The 22,776-nt window shown below is 44.3% G+C and overlaps 1 protein-coding gene across 1 annotated transcript; it reads left to right on the top strand.

The window, feature by feature from the left end:
• Positions 1–3,670: 3,670 nt before the first annotated feature.
• On the top strand, positions 3,671–5,147 carry C2CD4B (C2 calcium dependent domain containing 4B). Its single transcript, XM_080808874.1, has 2 exons — positions 3,671–3,758; positions 3,952–5,147. Exons 1-2 carry the CDS (start codon positions 3,727–3,729, stop codon positions 5,039–5,041), a joined length of 1,122 nt encoding a protein of 373 aa, XP_080665000.1. The 5' UTR covers positions 3,671–3,726; the 3' UTR covers positions 5,042–5,147.
• Positions 5,148–22,776: the final 17,629 nt, after the last annotated feature.

Here is a 22,776-nt window from a genome sequence, read left to right as displayed (position 1 = left end):
CTTTATCCAATTATGATGTTAAGGGATATATAGCCTTACATATTGTTAACTTCATGGAATGTTCCAATGGAAACCCGCTTCGGTGTTGCTACAGTCTTTTTGAGATGATTTTCCATGACTGTATTTTTTTCTATAAAGGAGACATGGCCGTTCCCACACCACTGGACATTCAAACAGGTTCTTCTGGTTTTCCAAGGCTGGTGGACTGTGAGGGTACTGTGGGGTTTCTCACTACCCCAAGCCTTCCCAGTGCAGCCTCTTTCACTGTCTTCATATCTTGTCCATCCATTTTAGAGTTAAGGGTGTTGGTACATGTCAATTTGGGACCTCATTCATGGTTCCTTACTCAATCCATTGCATTTCTTTTCCATTTTTACCGTCAGGCTCTAATTCGTAAGTTCCCTGGGTCTTTGTTACATAAACCCCCTTAAATCCTGTTTTGGAAAAAGGTATGATATAAATAAAGAGAGTGATCACACTTTCGGGGAGGATAAGGATTCTGTTTACAAATGATACAGCACTATTGTGCAAAACCAGTGATTTCCTGCTTATGACAATTGCCTGTGGTAAGTTATTAGGTGCTGGTATAAACAATAGGTGTGTAGTTTCAACCCAAGGCCTTGGAACAAAGGTCTCTTTTTCTTTTATCTAACCACCCAGAGAGGACATGGGTTCGGAAAAAATAGCTCTGAAGGAGACACTCTAGGGAAATGGTTATAAGCATTCAGCATAATGAGCCAGAAGGATCTAGATTTGATTCCCAACCTTGCTTTTCATGGCTATGAGCCTCTGGACAAGTTGTTTCTCTTCTAAGAGCCACAGTTTTTTTTGGTTTTGTTTTTTTTAAAGATTCCATTTATTTATTTGACAGACAGAGATCACAAGCAGGCAGAGAGGCAGGCAGAGAGAGAGTGGGGGAAAGCAGACTCCCCGCTGAGCAGAGAGCCCAATTTGGGGCTGGATCCCAGGACCCCGGGACCATGACCTGAGCCGAAGGCAGAGGCCCTAACTCACTGAGCCACCCAGGCGCCCCAAGCCACAGTTTTTTTTTTTTTTATCCTTACGTACTTTAGTGGATTGTTTAGGGATTAAATAAGACCCAGTATATAGTGAGTGTTCGGTAAACATTAATATTATTCTTGGGATAGTTTATTTGAAATAACAATGTCAAAGCTTTGAATGCAAGATGATGGTGAACCTTATGTGGTCATAAGGCACAAAACAATGACACAATTGGAGTGATCAGGTTTCCACTGAAACACAACAAAAAGGCATTGTTTTTCACTTTTCCCCAGTGTGATTTCAGAATCAGGAAGAAAATCAGGGCTGGAACTGTGGACACAGCCTGCAGCTATGGGCTTAAATGAATGAATGACTGGAGTGTATTCTGCAGTAAGTAATTTAATTTCCCTGTATCTCACTGTCTTTTCTGTAGAATATTGATTCATGGAAAACTAATGGTTTTAGAAAACCCTCCAGATAAGGACTGGGTTTCCAGCCCTGCTTATGTTGTCCTATGAACATGAAAGTGCTGGCAGCGTAATGACTCAAATCCCGCGTCCTGCTTTTGGTGGCATTTACCCACTGATAAAATGCGAGTTCCTGTCACGAAGGCCCCTTGGGAGAGCCATTTTCATTGAGGTTTAGTTTGAAGTGAGCTGGCATACTGGCAGGACAGAATGCTGGTGTTATCTGCTTTTGAGAAGACCATTTGCCTGCTGATCTGCAGATGGGTCTGAAGAATCAGAGGGACTGATGCACTCAGAGACCCCCTGGACACCTCTGCCTGCAAATTTGGCTTTGGCAGGTTGGTTACTGTTCCCTGGTTGCATGATTCATGCTTGTCCCATCAAAAAAGCATATACCAAAGGAGAACAGTGATCAGTTAAGAAAATATTATTACTAACAAAGGGAAACATTCACTCTCCTTACTTCTAAGGATTTGGAAATAATGGTATTTATTCCGAGGCAAGGATAGTGGAAAATGCTTAACAGTAGACTGAGTGGCTAAGAATTAACATTCTGGGTGTGAAGTGTAATACAAGCCACACACACACAAAGTCTGACACACAACAGACTTAGCCAGTTATATTGAACTGAAAAAGAGAAGGAAGGAAGAAATTAGCAAAAAGTTGGGACTTGGGAAACAGCATATTATTCATAGTTTGAAGGATCCTAGACAACTCGCTTAACCTAAACCTCAGTTTCTCATCTGGTAAACAGGAGCAATGTCCACCTCACTGGTTTACTATGAGAAATTGAATAATGTCGTTAGAGGGCTAACGACAGGTTAAAAGCACCTGACAGTCATAAGACCTGGATTGTAGATCAGGCTCAATTCCACACAATATAATTCACTCAAATATTTACTGAGCACTTATTATTTGCCTGGCATTGTATTCCAGGTGCTGGAATTGGATAAAAGATTAATAAGACAGGTAGATTTGTCCCTTGTATAGGGCAACTGGGAGGGAGGCAGACCCAGATTCTGAATCCTAGAATTTTTATTTTATTTTACCTACATTCAAAAGAGGTCCCCAAACACCCTGAATGAGTCGTGCTAGTCTTTGCCCTCAAGAAACTCCTAGTCTATTGGGGGAGACAACTTGTAAACCCAAAATTCGTACATAAAAGATATGTGGAGGGAATAAGAAGGGACTGATGAACTGTGGAGGGGGAGTTGGGTAAAGGTTCCTGAAGGGGATGCTTGTCTGGCTGAATTATGGAAAATAAACGAGTTCCTACAGAGAAAAAGCAGAGGAAGGGCATTTCATATAGCAGGAAGCATCACATGCAAAGCCAAATAAACAGGAAGTTGCTAGTTCCAGGTTCTGCCATTAACTGGCTTTATTTAACCTTTGTGGAATTTCCTTAAGTCCCTCTGGGCTTCCAGTTTTCTCATATTAGAAAATGAAGGTGTGGGGGGACAGGCGGGGGGGGGGGATGGAAAGAGGCAACATAGATTTTCTGTAAGGGGCTTTCTAACTGGTCTCTCCCTACTGAAGCAGAAAAGGGATGGCTTTGGGAATATCAAGTGTTATTTTTCGAGTGTGAGCCAGAGGCCCCATCTCTAGTAACAACAGATGACAGGCTGCCGACGTTCAGAAATGTTTGCAAAATCCACCCAGTTCATCAGTATTTACGGCATTGACTGAGCAGGCTATTAAGGAGGCCACCATCCAGCAGAGGGAGCCCTGTAATAAGTACACGGGTATCATGGAAACTTCATCTACACGTGGCGGGTGCGTGGAGGGAGTAAAATAGAAGAACCTCGGGCATGTCCGTCACGCGCAGGCTGACAGGCTTTAGCTCCTAGCAAAAAGGAACTTCCTGGTTCTTCATCCTGTTTCACTTTCTCCAAGAGGCCGCCAGCATGTTCCGTCGCCAAGTTCTCCCTGGGCACGGCAAACGGGCATGCTCTTTTCACCTGCAACCTTTTCCGGGCCTGTGTGAGGGGCTCTGTGCACGCCGAGAGGATGCAGGTCCCAGGACTGACCACACGGTCACGCCCAAGCATCCGCTGCAGGGCCACGGGCAGCGGCGAGCTGGGTGAGCAGGGTTGGCTTGGAAGGCGGGCTGTCCAGGGCCTCCAGGGGTTGGGCTCCCGGCCGGCTGGGCGGGACTCTGGCTGCGGGTATAAGGCAGGGGCGCCACTGTCCCAGCCAGAGTGCTGAAGCTGTCGCTCCAGCCAGGACCGGGAGGCAGCCAGCCCTGAACTTGCAACTCATGACCCTGAGTGACTGGAGAAGGAAGGAAAGGTCTGATACCGATTTGTTCGTTTATTTAGTACCGATGAGTGGAAGGCGGGCAGGTCTGTGGTGCGGGTGAGCTCGGCTTGGATTGGCCAGGGATCGTAGGCCCGTTGGTACACTCTGAGGGTCCCGGGGAGCGGTCCAGCCACTTCCCGAGGGGCCCCAGGCGCCCACGCTCACCAACTTCTCTCCCCCGCAGGAGCACTTCTTGCCACCACTCCCAGCCCCAGCCTCGGAGGATGCGGCTCCTTGGGAAACTGCGTGCCTCCGCTCCGGAGCCTGCTTTCTCCAACGTGCTCACCCCGGCCCGCATCCCCGAGTTCTGCATCCCGCCCCGGCTGCCCGCGCCCTGCGCACCCGAGTCTCCGCCTCTGGCCGCGGCTCTGCCCCGGCGCTGCGCCGCTGAGCCAGAGTTGTGGCCCCGAGGAGGCTACGGTGCCGCCGGGCACACGGACTGGGACCCGCGCTCGCAGGCCGCGCTCTCGCTGCCGCACCTGCCGCGCGCGCGCACCGCCTACGGCTTCTGCGCGCTGCTTGAGAGCCCGCACACCCGCCGCAAGGAGTCACTCTTCCTCGGGGGCGCCGGTGCCCCCCCACTCCTGCCCCCAGGCGCAGCCCCGGACCCCGACCCCACGATCCCCGCCGGCCCCCGGCCGACCCCGGCCGTGCCCGCGCCGCCGCCCCGCGCCCGCCGCCTCCTGCGCGCCCCCGAAGGACTGCTGAGCCGCGCGTTGCGGGCCCGGAGGAGTCGTGGCCTGGCGCGCGCCCGCTCCGTGTCCAGCGGGGACGACGACGAGGACGAGCGCGGCGCCGGCTCGCGGCCCCCGGCCCGGGCCCTCTCCGTGTCGTCGCCGCCGCCGCCGCCACCGCCACCGCCTGGCCCCGACCCGCGGCCCGAGCGCCTGGAGGCCGAGGGCACCGTGGCCCTGGGCCGCGCAGGGGGCGCCCTGCGCCTGGCCGCCGAGTACAGCCGGGCCAGCGGGCGGCTCCGCGTGCGGCTGCTCGGCGCCGAGGGCCTGCCCGCAGGGACCGCCGAGCCCCGCGCCGTGGGCTGCCGCGTCAGCTTCGTCCTGCGCTCGCCGGGCAAGACGCGCCCGCAGCGCAGCGCCGTGGTGCGGCCGAGCCGCAAAGCCGCCTTCGACCAGGACGTGTGCCTGGACGGGCTGTCGGAGGAGCAGGTGCGCCGCCTGGCCGTGCGCGTCAAGGCGGAGAAGCGGGGCCGCGGCCGCAAGCGGGGCCGCCCGCTGGGCCAGGGCGAGCTGCTGCTGGGCTCCCTGCTGCTGCCGTGAGGGCACCCGGGCCTCGAGCCATCCCCTTGGGGCGCTCTCCGCGCGCTGGGACCTCGGACCCGGACAGCCCCTTCGGACAAAATAAATGCTATTTATTCCTTTTTCTATTTATGATCTTGTTTTATTGACAGTTTAGTTTTTAGATGTCTGTTTTTGCCATTGTTGGTAGTAATGGAAAAAATGAAGTTCTCTATTCACAACATCCAATCCTTTTTTCCAGACCATTTTTACATTCAAAGGGAAAGAGGGGTGGCTTGTGGCTGGAAGGAAGAAAAAGGAACTACACCCAATCTGCCTTGATTATCCTCCCTGCTTTGTGATAACGCTAAAGGTTTGTTATTTTTTAAGTTATTCCTTCAGAGCCCTGCCCAATGCTAAGATTCACATATACAGCTTTACATATTTTGGTGTGGCATAGGTTCTTATCCTCACTGATGCCCATACATCAGAGCCGGACATTCTGCAATAAGCATATCTTGGTGGGAAAAGAACTTCTTTCCCGTTAAGCAAACAGGACTCTTCTGAAAGCGAAGTCTTAAAAAATGCTAAGGAAAAGTAAAAGGGCGAGGAGGATCTTTCCAAAGATGGTCATGTAGGGAATAGATAATCCTGGCATCCCCCTCTTCCTTCTCCAGAAGGAGCCCTGGGAAATCTTGCTGTTTCAGAAGACACGTCTTTTCTGCCTCTGTAAACACACTGATATTTTTGTGGCATTATTTCCACTTAGCTACGTATTTAAGTTACACAGTAATCAATGCCTCTGCAATAGGATTTTCTCTGCAATGAATTGAAAGGTAAACTGTCAACTTTTTGAACCCTGGATTTTAAGAGAGGGTTTCTTAATCCAATTTATTTTCGTTTGTTGACTCAACAAATAGACCTGAGTCCACTGGAAACTGATTGTATCCAAGAGGGTTTGCCCTTGACCGTCGGCATCTGTGGTGTGGGGGAAAGCAGAATGAGGAGGTGGGGCGAGACCTAGCTTCTAATCTTTTTTCTGCCACTTGTCTGAACTAGGGCAGATCAGTTCGTGTCCCTGAACCTCATTTCCTACATCAGTGAAATGGGGGTGTTAATACCTACTTCACAGGGTTTTGTAGAAATATGCTTTCATATCCAAATAACTCTTAAATACACGTAAAATGTGATAGCTTACTTTCAAAGGCTTGAACTGTACTGGGGAATAGGTAGGTGTTCCATAATGTCCCAGAAAAATAAACTCCTTCACTTCTCCTCCTTTATTTCCAATTGTTTCTCCCTGGTCCTGGAGTGGAGGCTAGCAGAATGGATGAATGAATAGCTGAGACAGAGGATTTAGGGGAGCTAGGAGTGGGACTACAGAAGCCTTCAGATTTCCTGTGGTAAATATCCCCATAAGCAAGAGTTTGCACCAGTCTGCATCAGAAAGCCCATAAGCACTGTTACTGAAATGAGGTTCGAGATACAAATTTGGTCAGAATAAGTCAATAAAAATCATACATGTCAAAGTGGAATAACTATCCCTTAAAATCATCTACTAATCAAATTACTTCCGGAATTGAGAAAATACCACAGAGGTAAATTGCCTGAAGTCAAATAGCTAGAGATTGGCTAAGCTCAGATAAGAACCAACTTGTGCTGACTTTTCCAGAGGACGGACATCCCCTTTGTTCCCTCATGTAACGATGATTTGTTGAGCCCTTTCTCTCTGACAGGCACAATACCAAGCCCAGGGGACACAGCTATGAAAAAGAGGATTCCTGTTCTCACGGGACATAGTTTTAGTGGGGTAGCCAAACAATAGCCAAGTTTGGTTTTTACAGATTGTGGTGACTATCATGAAGACAGTTAACTAAGGAGGGCAAGAGAGAAGAGGCAGGTGGGATGCTCTCAGAGATAGAGTGGCCAGCAAAGGTCTCCTAAGATCTGAGGAAGGATTCATACATAAGAGAAATTTAATCTATTCAAATAACTACTTCCTGTGTCCAAATGACCCCTTAATGCATCCAGACAGAATTCTTTTTTTTTTTTTTAAGATTTTATTTATTTATTTGACAGACAGAGATCACAAGTAGGTAGAGAGGCAGGCAGAGAGAGGAAGGGAAGAAGGACCCCCGCTGAGCAGAGAGCCCAATGCGGGGCTCTATCCCAGGACCCTGGGATCCTGACCTGAGCCTAAGGCAGAGGATTAACCCACTGAGCCACCCACGTGCCCCTCCAGACAGAATTCTTGATTTTCCCCTCCCAAATCTCTTCATCCCCTAGTCTTCCTTATTTCAACAAATAGCAACATCATTCTTCCTTTTATGCAAGCCAGAAACCTGGAATCATCCTTAACTTCTCTCTTTCACATTCCATTTTTCTTAGGTATAAATGTCTCCTCCTTAGAGTATCCTCCCCTGCCCATCCTGTCTTAAAAAACATCACTGTTGCTATTGCTTTTTTATTCTTCATAGCACTTATCACTACCCGACATTATATTATACCCTTATTTTTTGGTGTTTGTTTCTTTCTTTTCCACCAGAAGTATGCTTTATAAAGCAGGAATTTTAATTCATTGCTTTATTTCCGGTGCCTAGAGCAGAGTCTGGCATCTGGTAGACTCTCAATAAAATTGATTGAGTGTTGAACAAACATAGAAAGAGCTAGAATAGAAAAGCATAGAGGATCTAGGACCAAGCCTTGAAACAAATCAACATTTAGAAATTCAGTACAAGAGGAGCGTCAATGTAGGAGAGAGAGAAGCAGCAGTCAGCGAGACAGGGGGAAGATCAGGGGAGTATGGAGTCATGGAAGCCAAAGAAGTACTCCAAGAAGAAGGACATGCCCATCCCATTGAAATCCTACAGTTGTCATAACAGGTGCTTTTACCATAAAGAGTAGTCCTAACAGGAGCAGGACCAGAAGGGGTTAAAGTGTGAATGGGAGGTGAGCAAGTATACCCCGGAAGTTTTAGAAAAAGGGGAAGTGAGAAGGGGCCTATAGCTGGAAGAAAATCGGAGATTTCCAGAATCAAATATTTATTTTGTTTTAATACGAAAGAATCCAACACATGTTTGGAAGAGGGAGATGTTGATAGTGAAGTGAAGGAAAACCAGGAGAGGAGGAGAGTCTTTAGAATAGTAAGAGAGGATCCAGAACCTAGTGGGTCGAAGCAGTGATCAAGAACTCATGTTCCTGATCCATATCTTATTCCACATCTCTACTCGGCATCCACAGCATCACTCCATCCCCAGGCGGGTCACACTTGTAGTCTTAGCTTGTTGGCTGGGACAGCTGGGACTGTGCCATAGTTTCTTGTTAGACTCCAGGCAGGAGAAAAGGCCTTGCTTCTATAGGCACCCCTATACGACTAAAGAAGAACTTCCCCCAGAAAGCCCCAGAAAACCCCTCTCTATATTTTAGTGGCCTAATTTTGGTTGCAATCCCAATTATGAACGATTCCCCATAAGGGGAAGAGTAGTTAGACTTAGGGAAGTGGGGCCCCTCTTTATAGCGAGCGGAGTGTGAGGTCAGTGTCGTCTGAAGCAGGTGCTTCTTCCTGTTAAAAGTGAAAAAAGGGAATCGGCGCCTGGGCGGCACAGTCATTTAAGCATCTGACTCTTGGTTTCCACTCAGGTCCTGATCTCGGTGTCATGGGATTGATCCCTACTCAGTCCCGTGTTCAAGGCAGAGTCTGCTTACGTTTCTTTCTCCCTCTCCCTCTGCCCCTTCCCTCACCTCAAATAGATAAATAAATCATTTAAAAAAAAAAAAAAGTAAGAAAGGGTGCAGTACTAGAAAGAGTAGAAAGTCTGAGGCCAGAAAGACCTGGCTTCAAATCTAGGCTCTGCTACTGGGTAGTTTTGTGATCTTGGGGCCAATGCTTAGCCTTCTTTATGTCTCAGTTTTGTCCTTTCTAAAACATTGGGTGTGAAGATGGCAAGGGTTAAAAGAGATAATTGCATTTAGTTACAGCAATAGTCATATTAACAGGGGTATGCACTCTTTTTTTAAAGTATAATTTGAATATCCCCGCTCTTGTTCATGCAAATGAGTATGATTTTGCTAAATGGCTTTAGTGCACATCTGTGGTTCCAGTCTTAAGTCTGTACAAAGGGCAGTCTACTGGGAACATATCTGGGTGACTGCACTAAATGATACAAACACAAAGAATTACATCCTTCCATTCCACTGGTTGTATATTTCAGACTCCATCTGCCTTGTTCCAGAAAGAGGAACAACAGCTCAGCTGATACATGCTAAAATCCAAACATTACTACCAGGAGTTTTTCATCCTTCATGAATAACAAAGCCTTGATAAGATATCCTTATGTGACCAGACACTGGTATTTATCCTAACAGAGAAAATCCATATTTTATTTTCTTTGGCAAAAAGAACAGGATTTATTTTCCAGGTTGGCCACAGTTCCTGATTTAAAAAAGAACTGATGTCTCCTGCCTTTGTCTGTTGCCAGGAGATGGTGCCTGATTTGTCTAAACTGTCCATGCAGCTCTCTGGGGTTTCAACTCTTTCTCCTTCTGGTCCCCTAGACCAGAGTCATCACATCTTCCTCCTTTACTCAATCTGCTCTGTACTGCTCTCTTCACCATTATCAATTTTATTTATTTATTTATTTTTAAGATTTTATTTATTTGAGAGAGAGAGAGCATGAGAAGGGGGAGGCTCAGAGGGAGAAACAGACTCCCCCCAAGCAGGGAGCCTCATGCCGGACCCGATCCCAGGACTCCAGGTCCATGACCTGAGCCACAGGCTGTCGGTCACTCAACCAACTGAGCCACCCAGATGCCCAATTTTTTTTTATTTTTAAATAATGTGAGAGTTATAGAACAGTTGCCAAAATAGTACAAAGAATTCCCATATACCTTTTAACCAGATTCCCTAACATTTATTTCATTATCATTCTATCATCTATCTATCATCTAACTTCCCTTTCCTGAAATATTTGGGAATAAGTTGCAGACGTGTGCCCTTTTATCCCCAAATAGTTGTGTATTTCCTGAAGATAAAGCTATTCTCTTCCATTGTTCCCTTATAAAAATCAGGGAATTAATATTGATTCAGTACTACCAGGTAATCTACAGAACCTATTCAGATGTTTCTACAGAACCTATTCAGATGTTTCTAGTATTTGGGGGTATCTTTAAGAAGAAGAAAATCCTGGATCACAAGTTGCCTTCAATTGGCATGTCTCTTTAATCTTCTTTAATCTCAGGCTTTCATGATCTTGACATTTTCTATAAGGTCATAAGTTTTTGTCTGATACTCTGATTAGATGTAGTCTATGTGTTTCTGGCAGAAATGCCCACATTAGATGCACACTGTATCAATTTGTCTCATTACTAGTGACATTAACTTTAATTACTTGTTTAGAGTGGTGGTGTTCACCAGATTTCTTTACTGTAAAGATTATTATTTTCCTCTTTATATTTAATAAATCTCTTGTGAGAGATACTTTAAGACCGTGTAAATATCCTATCTCTCATCATCCTTTTACTTCCCAGATTTAAGCATTCATTGATGATTCTTGCCTGAAACATTTATTACTACAGAGATTGCCAAATGGTAATTTTAGAATTAGGCCTTTTTTTTTTAAATATTTGTTAGTTGAAATTTTAGCTTTGCTTTTCCCTTTATTTATTCATTTGCTTGTTTATATCTATATGGACTCATGGGTTTTAAATTTTATTCTATGAGTTATAACCCATTGCAGTTATTCATTCTGGTCCCAGGTTTGACCTGTGGGAGCCTCTTCAAGCTAGCTCTTGTATTCTTGTTATATCTTCAGTGAACACCTCCTTATTTTCTGTATCTAAAATTTGTTCCAGGTTCATCTTGCACTTCTTATACCCCAGTCCCGGAATCAACCATTTCTCAAGAAGTCTTGATTTCTTGCATTGATTGATAGTACTTAGAAACCATGAGCTCCTGGGTGTCATTGCCTCTAAGCTCTAGAACACACACACAGACACACACACACATGCACACTCTTCCATCTATATTTGCACATCTATCTTTTAGAAAATGAACTTAAGCTGAACCATCATCAAATTTAATTTCCTAATACTCTGCTTTCACCATAAACAAAATCCTCCCATATCTACACCTTTCCCAATATGCTTAGCCTGAGATTTAAGATGCACTGCAGTCTGTCCCAAACCCAAGTCCTCCAGCCTTATCTGCCTGAATGTCCCTTCCCTGGCATTCCTCTGCCACGAAGAGAATATCCACTTGCTGTACCATGAGTATGTCTGTTTACAGTACCCTGAACAGATTCGTACTGTTAGAATTCTTCATTATGAATATAAAATGAAACTGTCTAAAATGTGAGTAACAAGACCTCAAACTTGTAGAATGGCTAAAAGAAATGATTAATCAATTAAAGTAAGTATTGGAGGTTAATAGCTTATATACAAGAGCAGACGCCAGGGGAGTAGGGGTGATCGTAATAAGAAATTTTATTCTGACTGGAAAAGGCTGGTCTTGAAGAAAGCACACTAGAAAAACCTGGAGTTTGTGCAGCTGTGACACTTGCTAGAGCTGCAATTTCTCTGCTGTGCTCTTAGCATTTGAAAAGGCTGCAAGGGACACTCAATTCTTGGAGAAGCATGACAGTGACACCCGGCATCCTACTCTGGGCTGCCATTTGTCCACATCAAGTCCCCTCAGGTGGCGAGGGGAGCACTCTCTCTCCCAATCTTTCTCTTCCCCCCCAGTCCCTAGATGTTGTATTTCCTGCCCCCCCCCCAATGAATGGATCTAGGAAAGAAGGGCCAAGGACAGAAGGAAAGAAGGAATAAAATATTAAAAGATAAGCTGAGGCATGCTACCGATTTTAAGTTTATTTGAGCAGAAATTCATTCCACTGAGCAGCACCAAATTGGAGGTGATCAAAATCTAGGGGGATGACTTATTGGGAGCAGGAGCAGAAACAAAGAAAGGAGATGATTTGATAGGTTGCGGTGTAAAGTCTAGTTGGCTATGATTGCTTGTTCTACGGTTTCAATTTTATAGCCTTGAGGCATTTACAGGCTTAGATTTGGGTTTGCTTAGATAGGCCTCCATGACATAAGAGTCATTGCAGTCTTATGGCTTCCTTGTTTAATTTAATAGGAAAGGAAGAAAGAAAGAAAGCAAGAAAGAGGAAATAGATATTATTTATTTTTATTTTGAAAACGTGATTTAACCTCGATACAGCAATTTAAACATTCTGGTTCAAAGTTTAGCTTTTTTATCTTAATGGCAGTCATACATAAAGAAACTATCTCACAACAATATTTAGATCCCTTTCACTCAGTCCCTAAGTTTCAGATGGTGTTGATTCCATATCAAGTTTCAGGGGTGGGTCTGATGCAGGTCTGGCCAATAAGAGTTATTTCATACCTTTAGGCACAGTGATTAATTAATACAGGATGTAAATGTGACCTAATTTAGTCCATTGAGATTCAGACCTAGGAGTTGCTTTTAAATTTTTGAGTCGGAGACGAACTATTTTCTGCTGAATTTGCACCCGACAGGACACAGGCTGGTAGCTCTCAGGAGCCATCTTGCCAATACATGGAAACCAAGGATAAAGCCAAAATGGACAAGACCAGAATGATAAATGAAGAGTTGGTGTCCCAGTGATGTCATCCACATTTTGAAACTAGCTGTAACTGTAGCCAGTCTACTCCTAAACTCCTTATAGAATTAAATTGGGTTTGCGTTGGGTTTTCTGTCAAAAAAGAGCCTTGACTCGCCACGCCAGAATTTGAGCTCACCTCATTTTCCACCTCCCACCCTTTGTGGATCCCACTCATATCCTTGATTTCTAACCCAGAAGTCAGTGATGGAGTGAGGTGAGGGACAGAGCAAGCCTCAAGGATGGGGTAAGCTTGTGCACGTCACACATTGATTGGTCACTAAAAAGAACACCTAGAATCTTAAAGATTTGGGGGGAGCCATGTCAAAATGTGCCCACATCAAGATGGGTGTGGTAAAATGTCAAATACTTTTCAAGTAAGACTGAGCCTGACACCACCTCTTAAAGGGAATACGTCTCTGAAGGAGGAATAATCTTGGAAAATTCGAACTTGCAAAGTGACAAAAACCTGAAAAATGTTTTAAGTTGTGTATACGTTTTACATAAATATTAATAATAATTTCCTGAATATCGCTTCCTAGTTTGTAAAATGCTTTCACAGAATTTACTCCTTGTGATCCTAAGAGCAACCCTTTAGGTTACACATAGGTACTATTATTATTAATACTACCTGTCCTAATTTACAGATAAAGAATTTTAACAAATTTTTCATGGTAATCCAGTTAGTAAGGGAAGGAGCCAGGAATCAGTCCCAGCTCTTCTGATTATTAACATCAGGTCCCAATTCAACTACCAGCTCTTGCACCTGAATCAGGGTCCATTTCTTACACTTCTTTTTATATTCCTGCCAATACTCCCCAACCAAGCTGTATGTGCAGGAGGTAAGCCTTCAAGGAACATGGGTGACGTGTGTCAGCATTGAGCATTTGGTGATCAAATTAAAAAGGGGACAAACAGAGAACGGTCATATAGAGCTTCAGGTAGTTGGTGAGAAGTAGAAGGACATTCAAACCAAAGTAGAGGACTTTTTTTGTTTTGTTTTGTTTTTTTAGTAGGCTCCATGCTGTGGAGCCCAACACAGGGCTCAACCCAGAGACCCTGAAACCCTGATACAAGACCTGAGCTGAGCTCAAGAGTCACTCAAACCACTGAGCCACCCAGGTGCCCCAAATCAAATCAGAGTTCTGTCACCTCTAGTCTCCCTTACCCCATTCTCTCTAACTTCCCATAATCTATATTTCATAAAAGGGTGTTCTGGGTATCCATTCTTAGACTGACAGTAGACAGTCATAAATTTCTACCACTCTATGTAAAATTTATTATAGGAGGTCCTTGTTTCTGAGAATCTCTTAAAAGAGAAAATAAAAAGAATGTAAAGTAAAAACAAAACTTTCTTTAAAGTAAAAAAAAAAAACCCAAAAAACAAAAAACCCAGACTTGATGTGATTAATGACATAGGAGGGAAAAAGAAAGGGACAGGACGAAGGTTCACATTTTAACTGCTTTTGCCTTACTGAATAAATTAATAAATACATGAATGGATCTTATGTCTATATGATTTTAACATTTCCCAGAGAATTTGGATATAGTGTAGTTTAGATAAAAAATTCATGCCTCAGAGATATTGGTCAAAAGGTACAAACTTTCAGTTAGAAGATAAATAAGTTCTGGAATTCTAATGTGCAGCATGGTGTATTAAATATTATTATTTAATTATTACATACTTGAAATTCGCTGAGAGTAGATCTCAAATGTTCTTCGCACATACACAAAAACAGTAACTATGGGAAGTGATGGATATGTTAATTTGGATATGTTAGTTTGGTGGTGGTAAGCGTTTCACAACGTATACTTGATATATGAATATGGTATACAAATACCAAAACATCGTGTTGTGTATCTCAAATATACACAAGTTTTACTGTAAAAAATAAAATTTTAAAAAATTTTAAAATTTAAAATTTTAAAATTTTAAATTTTGAAATTAAAGAATAAAAATTTTTAAATGGTGTCTCAAAGTGACTCTGATTTGTCTCTCTAAAGGCATGTTTTCTTGAGTCCTTATCTACTCTCACTTGATTGTATTTTTATTCTTTTGGGGTCCAATTAGAGTCATTCTGGATTTAGTCAGTGCTCACGCTAGAATCCCTCCATGGATATTTTGAGACCATCCCAACGTTGGGGTGAGCGATGATCTCAGCTGCTCTATGGAGGTGGTGAATCAGGAGAAAACTCGGTCTCTACAGAGACGGACAAAGCAGCTTTAAGAGGTCTCAGTGGGCTGCGCAGGGGAGGTCAGGCTGCAGCTGGTGCGTGTAGCTCACTCTGGGAGCTGCTGGAGAGCCAAGGGAAGGAGGCGGCCGGGGAGCTGGGGGCCCTACAGAGCAGTTCGTGGTGCACGTGGACAAGGGAGTGGAAAGAGCAGGGCTGACCCTCCAAGGAAAGAAGCCCCTTCCCTGCTAGGTCTCCCTGCAACAGTCGAGCAGGTGTCATTGGCACGAGGATGAGAACAGGAAGGAGAAGAAAGTGTGGTTCGTGTGGGAAGATGGGGGCTCTGCCAACTTGGAGGTTGTTGGTACAGCTTCGGGAAGTTTGATCTGGCTGGGGGGGTGGGGGTTGCGGCAGTTTTTAGAGGTGTTATGATTATTTATCGACTCATTGTGAGTGCAAGACATTGTCTGAAGTGCTTTAAATTTAAGATATTTCATCCCCGTGGATTTGAATCCAGGCAGGCTAGCATGAGAGGTCAAGCTCTTCACACTGGTTTCTCTCTGTAGAAGATTCCAGTCGTGGGGGCTCGGGGACAGGCTGAGGGCAGGGAGGGATGGCCTGGGGAGGTAAAGAACACTGAGATGGTAAAGGAGAGAAGATTTGAAAACAAATTCCACCTTGCATTTTTTTCTGAAGGGACTAGCCTGAAAATAGAAATCCTGCAGAAATCAAGGCTAAAAAAGAATGTCCTGATGCAGCTTACCCTGAGCTGTTAGTGCTATGAACACACCGCGAATCAAATATATGCTCGCCTTCCAGAAGCTCCTCTGCAGAGGGTCTCTTAAGGACACTTAAAAAAAAAAAAAATGGATACGTTCTTTGAAAAAGGACAAAATAAAATAATTGGTCAAAACAACTAACAAGCAGAAGCCGAGGATAAAAAACTTTAAGAGCTGTGAATGGAACAGCTGATGTGATTCTGGGGCCAGGTAGATCACGTGACAGGAAACGCCAAACAGCTTAATCAGTTCTATTCTTTGTGTTTCCATTCACCACAGTGGGTCCCGGTCACGGTGATTTGGGTTCCAGTGAACAGAAAGCCAGAAAGGGAAAGGATTAGGTGAGAAAAAGAGGAGAGTGTGGAGAGGAGGGAGCAGAGGAGGTTAGCTGATGCCCTGAGCTGACCACAGAGGGAGGGGCTTGGACTGGACTGTATTTTCCTGTAAGAACAGGCCACTGCTGGGTTCGTCCTCTTCTAATGAGGAGAGAGGGTTTATGGAGCACTTACTCGCTGATGCCTTCAGGGAACTGAAATCTTGTGGAAGAGGAGACATGTCTCCAAGGCAAGACAAAGTGGGGGTTGTCCACAAGAGGCAGATGCAAAGATGAAAGGCTGACTAGACCTTACAAGGGTTCCCTTAAGGGCAGGGCCGATGGGCTGCTCTTGGCCTCTGCTTTCCCTCTCCCGGCTCCCCAAGGGGGAACCCAGCACCTGGGACTCCCTGAATGGAGCAGAACGGGCTCAGCAGGGTGCTTTCCTTCGGTACACCTCAAGGGCACTATGAGGAAAAATGATGTAGGTGGAGAATTTGATTTTCCTAGAGGTTAGCCAGAGATCTGGGCCTGCTCGGAGGCTGGGGAGGCCTTGACTGACAGAATGGCCTGGGGTAACCTGCCTATGCCTGGGAGGCTGGGTCCAGGGCCAAGACCAGAAATGCAAGGAAAGAGCTTGCCATCCTGGTGGAAGACTGGCTTCCTGGCCGCTAGAGAGTGTGTGTTCAGTTTCAGGGTGTGAGGAACAAGGGGAGGCAGCCCCATGAGGAGGACAGGGGGAGGGAAGGTCCTAATCTCGGACCTATGTCCACACAATGGTTGCCCGCAGCCTGCTTCCCTGTCTCCTCCTCACCTCCTCGAGATCTGCTCCCAGGAGTTTATTTGGGAACTGAATGTTCCTAAAGTGGATTCCATTTTTATACCTTCCCATATTATGCTTCCTGAAATGTTTTATCATTTCTGTTTGGTCCTCAGTTGTCAGTGTTTCCACAAACTTCAGCTTTAACAAACTTTCTCTACTTCCACCTGTCCTCCCCAAGCCAACCTTCTCCCTAATTCCTCCAGCTAACATGTGTATGCTCTTTTTTTTTTTTTTTTAAGATTTTATTTATTTATCTGACAGACAGAGATCACAAGTAGGCAGAGAGGCAGGCAGAGAGAGGAAGGAAAGCAGGCTCCCTGCTGAGCAGAAAGCCCGATGCGGGGCTCGATCCCAAGACTCTGGGATCATGACCTGAGCTGAAGGCAGCGGCTTAACCCACTGAGCCACCCAGGTGCCCCCATGTGTATGCTCTTGAATGTAAAAGCCAAGTTTGATTTCAAAGGAACACTCAAAGAATTCCTACTTAGGATTTTCCTTTTCCTGTTACGGATTTCCCAACTCTTTGTGAAGAGGCAGAGCAGAGCGATGCCAGACCACCCGGGTCCCAATAAGGCTCGTCCACCTCCTATCTGCGTGACCTCAGATAATTTACTTAAATTCTATCAGCTTCACTTTTTTTCATTTGCAGAGTGGGGCTACTACTAACACAACAAACGCACCTAATTTAGGTTTGCGCTCAGAATTAGTGATGATTCACACGGAGACCCTGACATCGTGCCCAGCACTTCGTAAGCATTCAGTCAAGAATAACTATGCAGCCTTCAAAGAGGTCATTTCTGTACTTTTTAATACCCTGGTAAATAACCCACAGCAAAGTCCTGGGAATTTGCAGCTCTTACATCATGAGAACTGCTCGGCACTTACGGAGTTTTCAGGCACGTCCTTTTTTAGGGGAAGTTTAGTATTTCATGGGGTGTTCAGATGTAAGAATCAAAGCTCAGTTTTCATTGTGAAATGAGATCCTGTTTATTGTCTGACTTGACACATTAGAATCAAATTTTCATGAGATCAGGATTCATGTCTCATGTTGCTTATTCCTGTATCCTCAGTACCTGGAATAGTACAGTTGACCCTTTAACAACATGTGGGTTTGGGGTGCCGACCCCCGCACAGTTGAAAAGCTGCATATAACTTCTGAATCTCTAAAAACCTAACTGTTAGCCTACAGTTGACGGGAAACCTTACCAAAACATAAACAGTCGGTGAACAGATTTTGTATGATGTATTATGTACTCTATTCTTTCAATAAAGCGAGACAGAGAAAAGGAATTGTTATTAAGAGAATTGTAAGAGGAAATACATTTATAGTACTGTACTGTATTTATCAAAGCAAGTGTATCAGTGGATCTGTACAGTTCAAACCCTTGTTGTTCAAGGTCAACTGTGCTTGACACCTAGTAGACTCTCAAAAAATAGTTCCTGGTGAATATATGTATAGTCAGATTAGTCCCAGTAGATTGTTTAAAGGAGCAAACATGATTCTGTCTGTATTTATGTTTTTATGTCTGTATTTATTTTATTTATGTATATTTATGTATTTATTTATTTTATTGTATGTCTGTATGTATTTTGTCTGTATTTATGTCTGTATTTATGTCTGTATTCTGTCTATTTATGTATCTGTACATCTTTTGTTTTTATTTTTTAGCCTTTTCCATCATGGCAAGTGCACTTTTAATCCCCATTCCCTATTTCACCCATCCCTCCATTACCTCCCTTCTGGTAACTGTCAATTTCCTCTTATAGTTAAGAGTCTGTTTCTTGGTTTGTCTGTTCCTTTTTTTCCCCTTTTATTTGTTTGTTTTATTTCTTAAATTCCACATATGAGTGACATCATATTGTATTTGTCTTTCTCTGACTTATTTCACCTAGCATTATACTGTCTGGTTCTAGCCATGTTGTTGCAGATGGCAAGATTTCATTCTTTTTTATGGCTGAGTAATATTCCATTGCATACACACCACAACTTCTTTATCCGTTCATCTATACATGGACACTTGGGCTGCTTCCACAGTTTGTATATGTGCTGCCGAAGCGAGCACTGCTTCCACAGTTTGGCTATTGTAAATAATCCTGCAGTAAACATAGGGGTGCTTGTATCTCTTTGAAGTAGGCGGGGTTTTTTTGGGTAAATACTCATCAGTATGATTGATACCTTTTTTGTTGTTTGTTTTTAGACCTCTGACAACACTGGTTATCATAATAAATATAAGTAGATGAACCCCCCTCTTGGGGCCCGCCGGGAAGGACAGCTGTGGCTGAGGGAGGGGTGCCTGTCTGTGAACTTGGGGAAAGCTCAGTGTGTGCCAGCTGCCCTGGGAGGCACAAAAAAGCATCCCGGCATTCCCGCATGACAGCTGAAGAGGGGCTCAGAAGTGGTTGGGAGCCAGATGGTCCATCCAGAAAGGCCTGGTATCAGAGCCAGGAAGAGGCAGAGTGAAGGGGCCCAGTTCCAGAGGCCACAGTGAGCTGGGACCATCACAGTGAGTCCAGTGCATAAAAATGAAGGCCAGCTAAGGACCACTAAGCCACTGCTCAGCAGAGGCAGCCACCTTGACAATGGCTCTTGGTGCAGACACCTCCCCGTTAGAAAGAGGGATGACAGGTGGGGCAAAGTGGAAAGTCTTGCCCTGAGTTTAAACTTGGAATTCACCATGTTGAAATATGGAGCTACCGAATTACCTTAAGCCTAACACATGTGTATACATACTTTATGCAGGAATCTGGCCAGACTAAAAGCTTTTACAATGCCTAAAGTTAAGTTCTTAAAACTAGGTGATTTCGAAAGTTGCATGAGTAACACAACAAAATTGTGAAACGCGTGTTCTCTAAAAACTTGGTGAAGTGGTTTGGCCGGCAGGTCCCCAGGTCACAGTTAATTTGATAACTAATTATTTATCATAAATGTAGCTGCTTGCCGGAATTATAACTGGGTTGAACTTTGGCCTGAGTTGGCGGTTTCCAGAGAAGCAGGTGACTGGGTGAAAATCCAGGGTTGAGTTACAAGAGCCAGTGTCTGCCTTTGTTTTCAGTGGGGTAATACGACTTTGAGGGCAATGACATGCAGCTGCTGCGGAGGGTTTCTGATGCTCACGTCGGGGGTGTGAGACCCTTGGCTCTCTGTGCCTGCGGCATCCTAAAATTTTGTTGCCCCCGTGCTATTCAGCTATAGGGAATCTGGGTTGGGGGGGTGATACTCAGGGGGTCAGGAGGACCAGCAGGTGGCATGAATAGGAGGCTGGGGATGGGGGAAACTTCTAGACCTCCAAGTGAAATAGGAAATATACAAGAAAGAAGACCAGAGCAAGAATTACGGCATTCCAAAAGGGGACTAGCGGACACCAGCAGTACCCCAGTTATCAGACTTGGGGCTAATCTAGCTGCTAAGAAGGCTTGATGCTAAACGCCACACTAGGTGGCTGGTTTGGTTAAATCTTTTTGCATTGGGTCAAGACAGGGCCCGGGAGCTGGGAGCAAGGGTGATGCTGCATTGATTCTCTGTAGCCTCTGTGTTGTGGCCCTAATGCTACATATGGACGGCTAGTGTGGCAACGTGGAAGGGGTTCAAGCCAGGGTTCTGGGGCCTGGTCTCTTCTCTGGAAAGTTACTTCTCTCTCTGAGGCTCAGTCCACTTATCTGTAAAATCAGACAATAACAGTGTTCTCAGTGTATTGTGCGGATGGGATGAAATAAAGCAATTAAAGGTATTTCTTAAGAAGTTCAAGGGCTGGGGCGCCTGGGTGGCTCAGTGGCTTAAAGCCTCTGCCTTTGGCTCGGGTCATGATCCCAGGGTCCTGGGATCGAGCCCCGCATCGGGCTCTCTGCTCAGCGGTAAGCCTGCTTCCTCCTCTCTCTCTGCCCGCCTCTCTGTCTACTTGTGATCTCTGTCTGTCAAATAAATAAATAAAATCTTAAAAAAAAAAAAAAAAAAGAAGTTCAAGGGCCAAAGCCATTGTATGAGAAAGAGTTGCAATTACTGGTTTTCCCAGCTATGGGAAGATGTGGACTTGAAGGGTTTGTGGTGCATGGAGATCTGCACAGAACACTCATGTTTTTAATTCATTTCACATATTTCTTTTCTTTTTTATGTCAGATAATAGTAGGGGCCTCTAAGGCCAAGTTTTTAAAAGGTAAAGAAAGACATCAGTGAAATATTTGATAGACTGTGAGCAGAACCCAGTCTCCTGATAAGATATTTACATTTCCACTGGATGTTAATGGACATGTGTTTTAACAGAAAAAAAAAAAAGGGCTTTCCAGACCTTGATAACAGTCTCCTTGAACTACATGTCTTAACCAAGTATACTTCTTGCCCAGGGAAACAAGATCTCTGCTGCTATTGGGTGTTATTGAGTTTTTTGCTAATTATCTTGCCAATCCTGTCACGATCCCACCTCTTCTTAGCATTTCATAAATAGGATCTTTATAAGATATTTTGAACTACAAGATTTCAAAAAATTCTGATGATATCATAGTGCAGTCAGTGTTAACAGCGTGGACCTGTATCAAAGTAGGGGGTCTGTGACCCAAGAGGGGATTCAGCGCTCAATCACAAATTGTCAAAATGTTAAAGAGAGGGAAAGAAGATGTCTACTAACACAATTAAAATAGCTCTTAAAGCGCTGGGTTAACATGAATGAGAAAAAAAAATTTTTTTTTAATGTGACACCAGGAGGAGAACTGATAAAAAGACCAGAAATCCCAGTAAAAAAATCTTTAAGAATTGAGGTAACAGTAGGGGCAAGGATGCACAGTAGAAAAACTTAAGAAACGGGATCAGAAGTTTTGGGGGGTCCCCAGTTGTAAATAATATGTTTTTATCTGTATTGTTTTATCAAAAACAACTTGCTGGCATTATTTTAATCTGAAGACTATGCTAATATTTCAGAAAGTTAGGAAAACCGAGAGGGGATATCAGCCGTACAGTTCTCCTCTTTTACTACAACAATTAGAATCTTTTCATATCCTCTCCCCATCCTTATCTCTTTGCTTACTTTACCAGATTACAGTTGTACACTTGGCACATTACACATTTCTGGGTTGTGCCAGTCTTCATAAATACAGTTTAAATGGACACATTTTGGTTTTTTGTCTTCTTCACCACTTTTTTCCCCTGGTTTCCCAAGCCCAAACATATTTCTTCATTGCAAAAAAAAAAAAAAAAAAAACAAACTCCCTTATCTCTTTGTTTCAAATAGAGTCAATATGTATTGTCAAGTGAAAAAAAAGCAAAGCTCAGGAGAAAATGTCCATGGAATGTTTCTCGGCTCTTAGAAGGAAGACATTCTCTTTGATTAGAGCGAGTATTGATTTTTGAGACTCCTCTTGTTAGGAAGGGTTATGACTCTACCAGCAGTAAAGCTGTTGTGCTCTTTTTAGCAATTCTTCAGCAGCTTTTTCTTTCCCTTAGGATTTCTTGTCTTCACCATATTGCTTCTTAATCTAAAGGAAAATTGTCTCCATGTTCAGCCTAGGAGTCAGATTTATAAAGTCAATGCTTCAGCTTTCCAATGCAACTTCGAATAGGTACCCATTGTTAAAGGATAAATTGAGGCATATCGAAAATTTTTAGTTTATTGGAGCAAAAAATCAGTCCCAACTGGGCAGCACCAAACCAGGAGTGGTTAGGAAGGCTCCATCCACAAGAGCTCAGGGGGAGAATTTGACAGAGAAAAGGTAGAGTCAAAGTAAGGAAATTATTGTCTGGCTTTAACTGGAAGCCGAGTTGGCTGTTTGTGGTTGTCCTTGGGGCTTGTTTCTGTAACCTTGAGACATTTACAGGCTTAGATTTGGTTTGCCTTCGTATGTCTGCCAATGTGTTAGAGCCACGTCAGTCAGTGGCCTCCTGTTTAATTAGTTTAACACGATTTAGGGGACCCAAGGAAGGTTTGACACAAGCCCCTGAGACCTAGGACCGGAACTTGAACTTTGTGCTGTACTTCTGAACACTGCGTTGCTTCCAGACTGCGGCCACTGGTCTGCCTGTGCTCCTTTTGGCCTCCGAATTAATCTCTACAAATGTCTAA

Source organism: Martes martes, assembly GCF_963455335.1.
Source record: "Martes martes genome assembly, chromosome: 7".
Classification (NCBI taxonomy): Eukaryota; Metazoa; Chordata; class Mammalia; order Carnivora; family Mustelidae; genus Martes; species Martes martes.
This window is presented reverse-complemented; position numbering and strand designations above follow the sequence as displayed.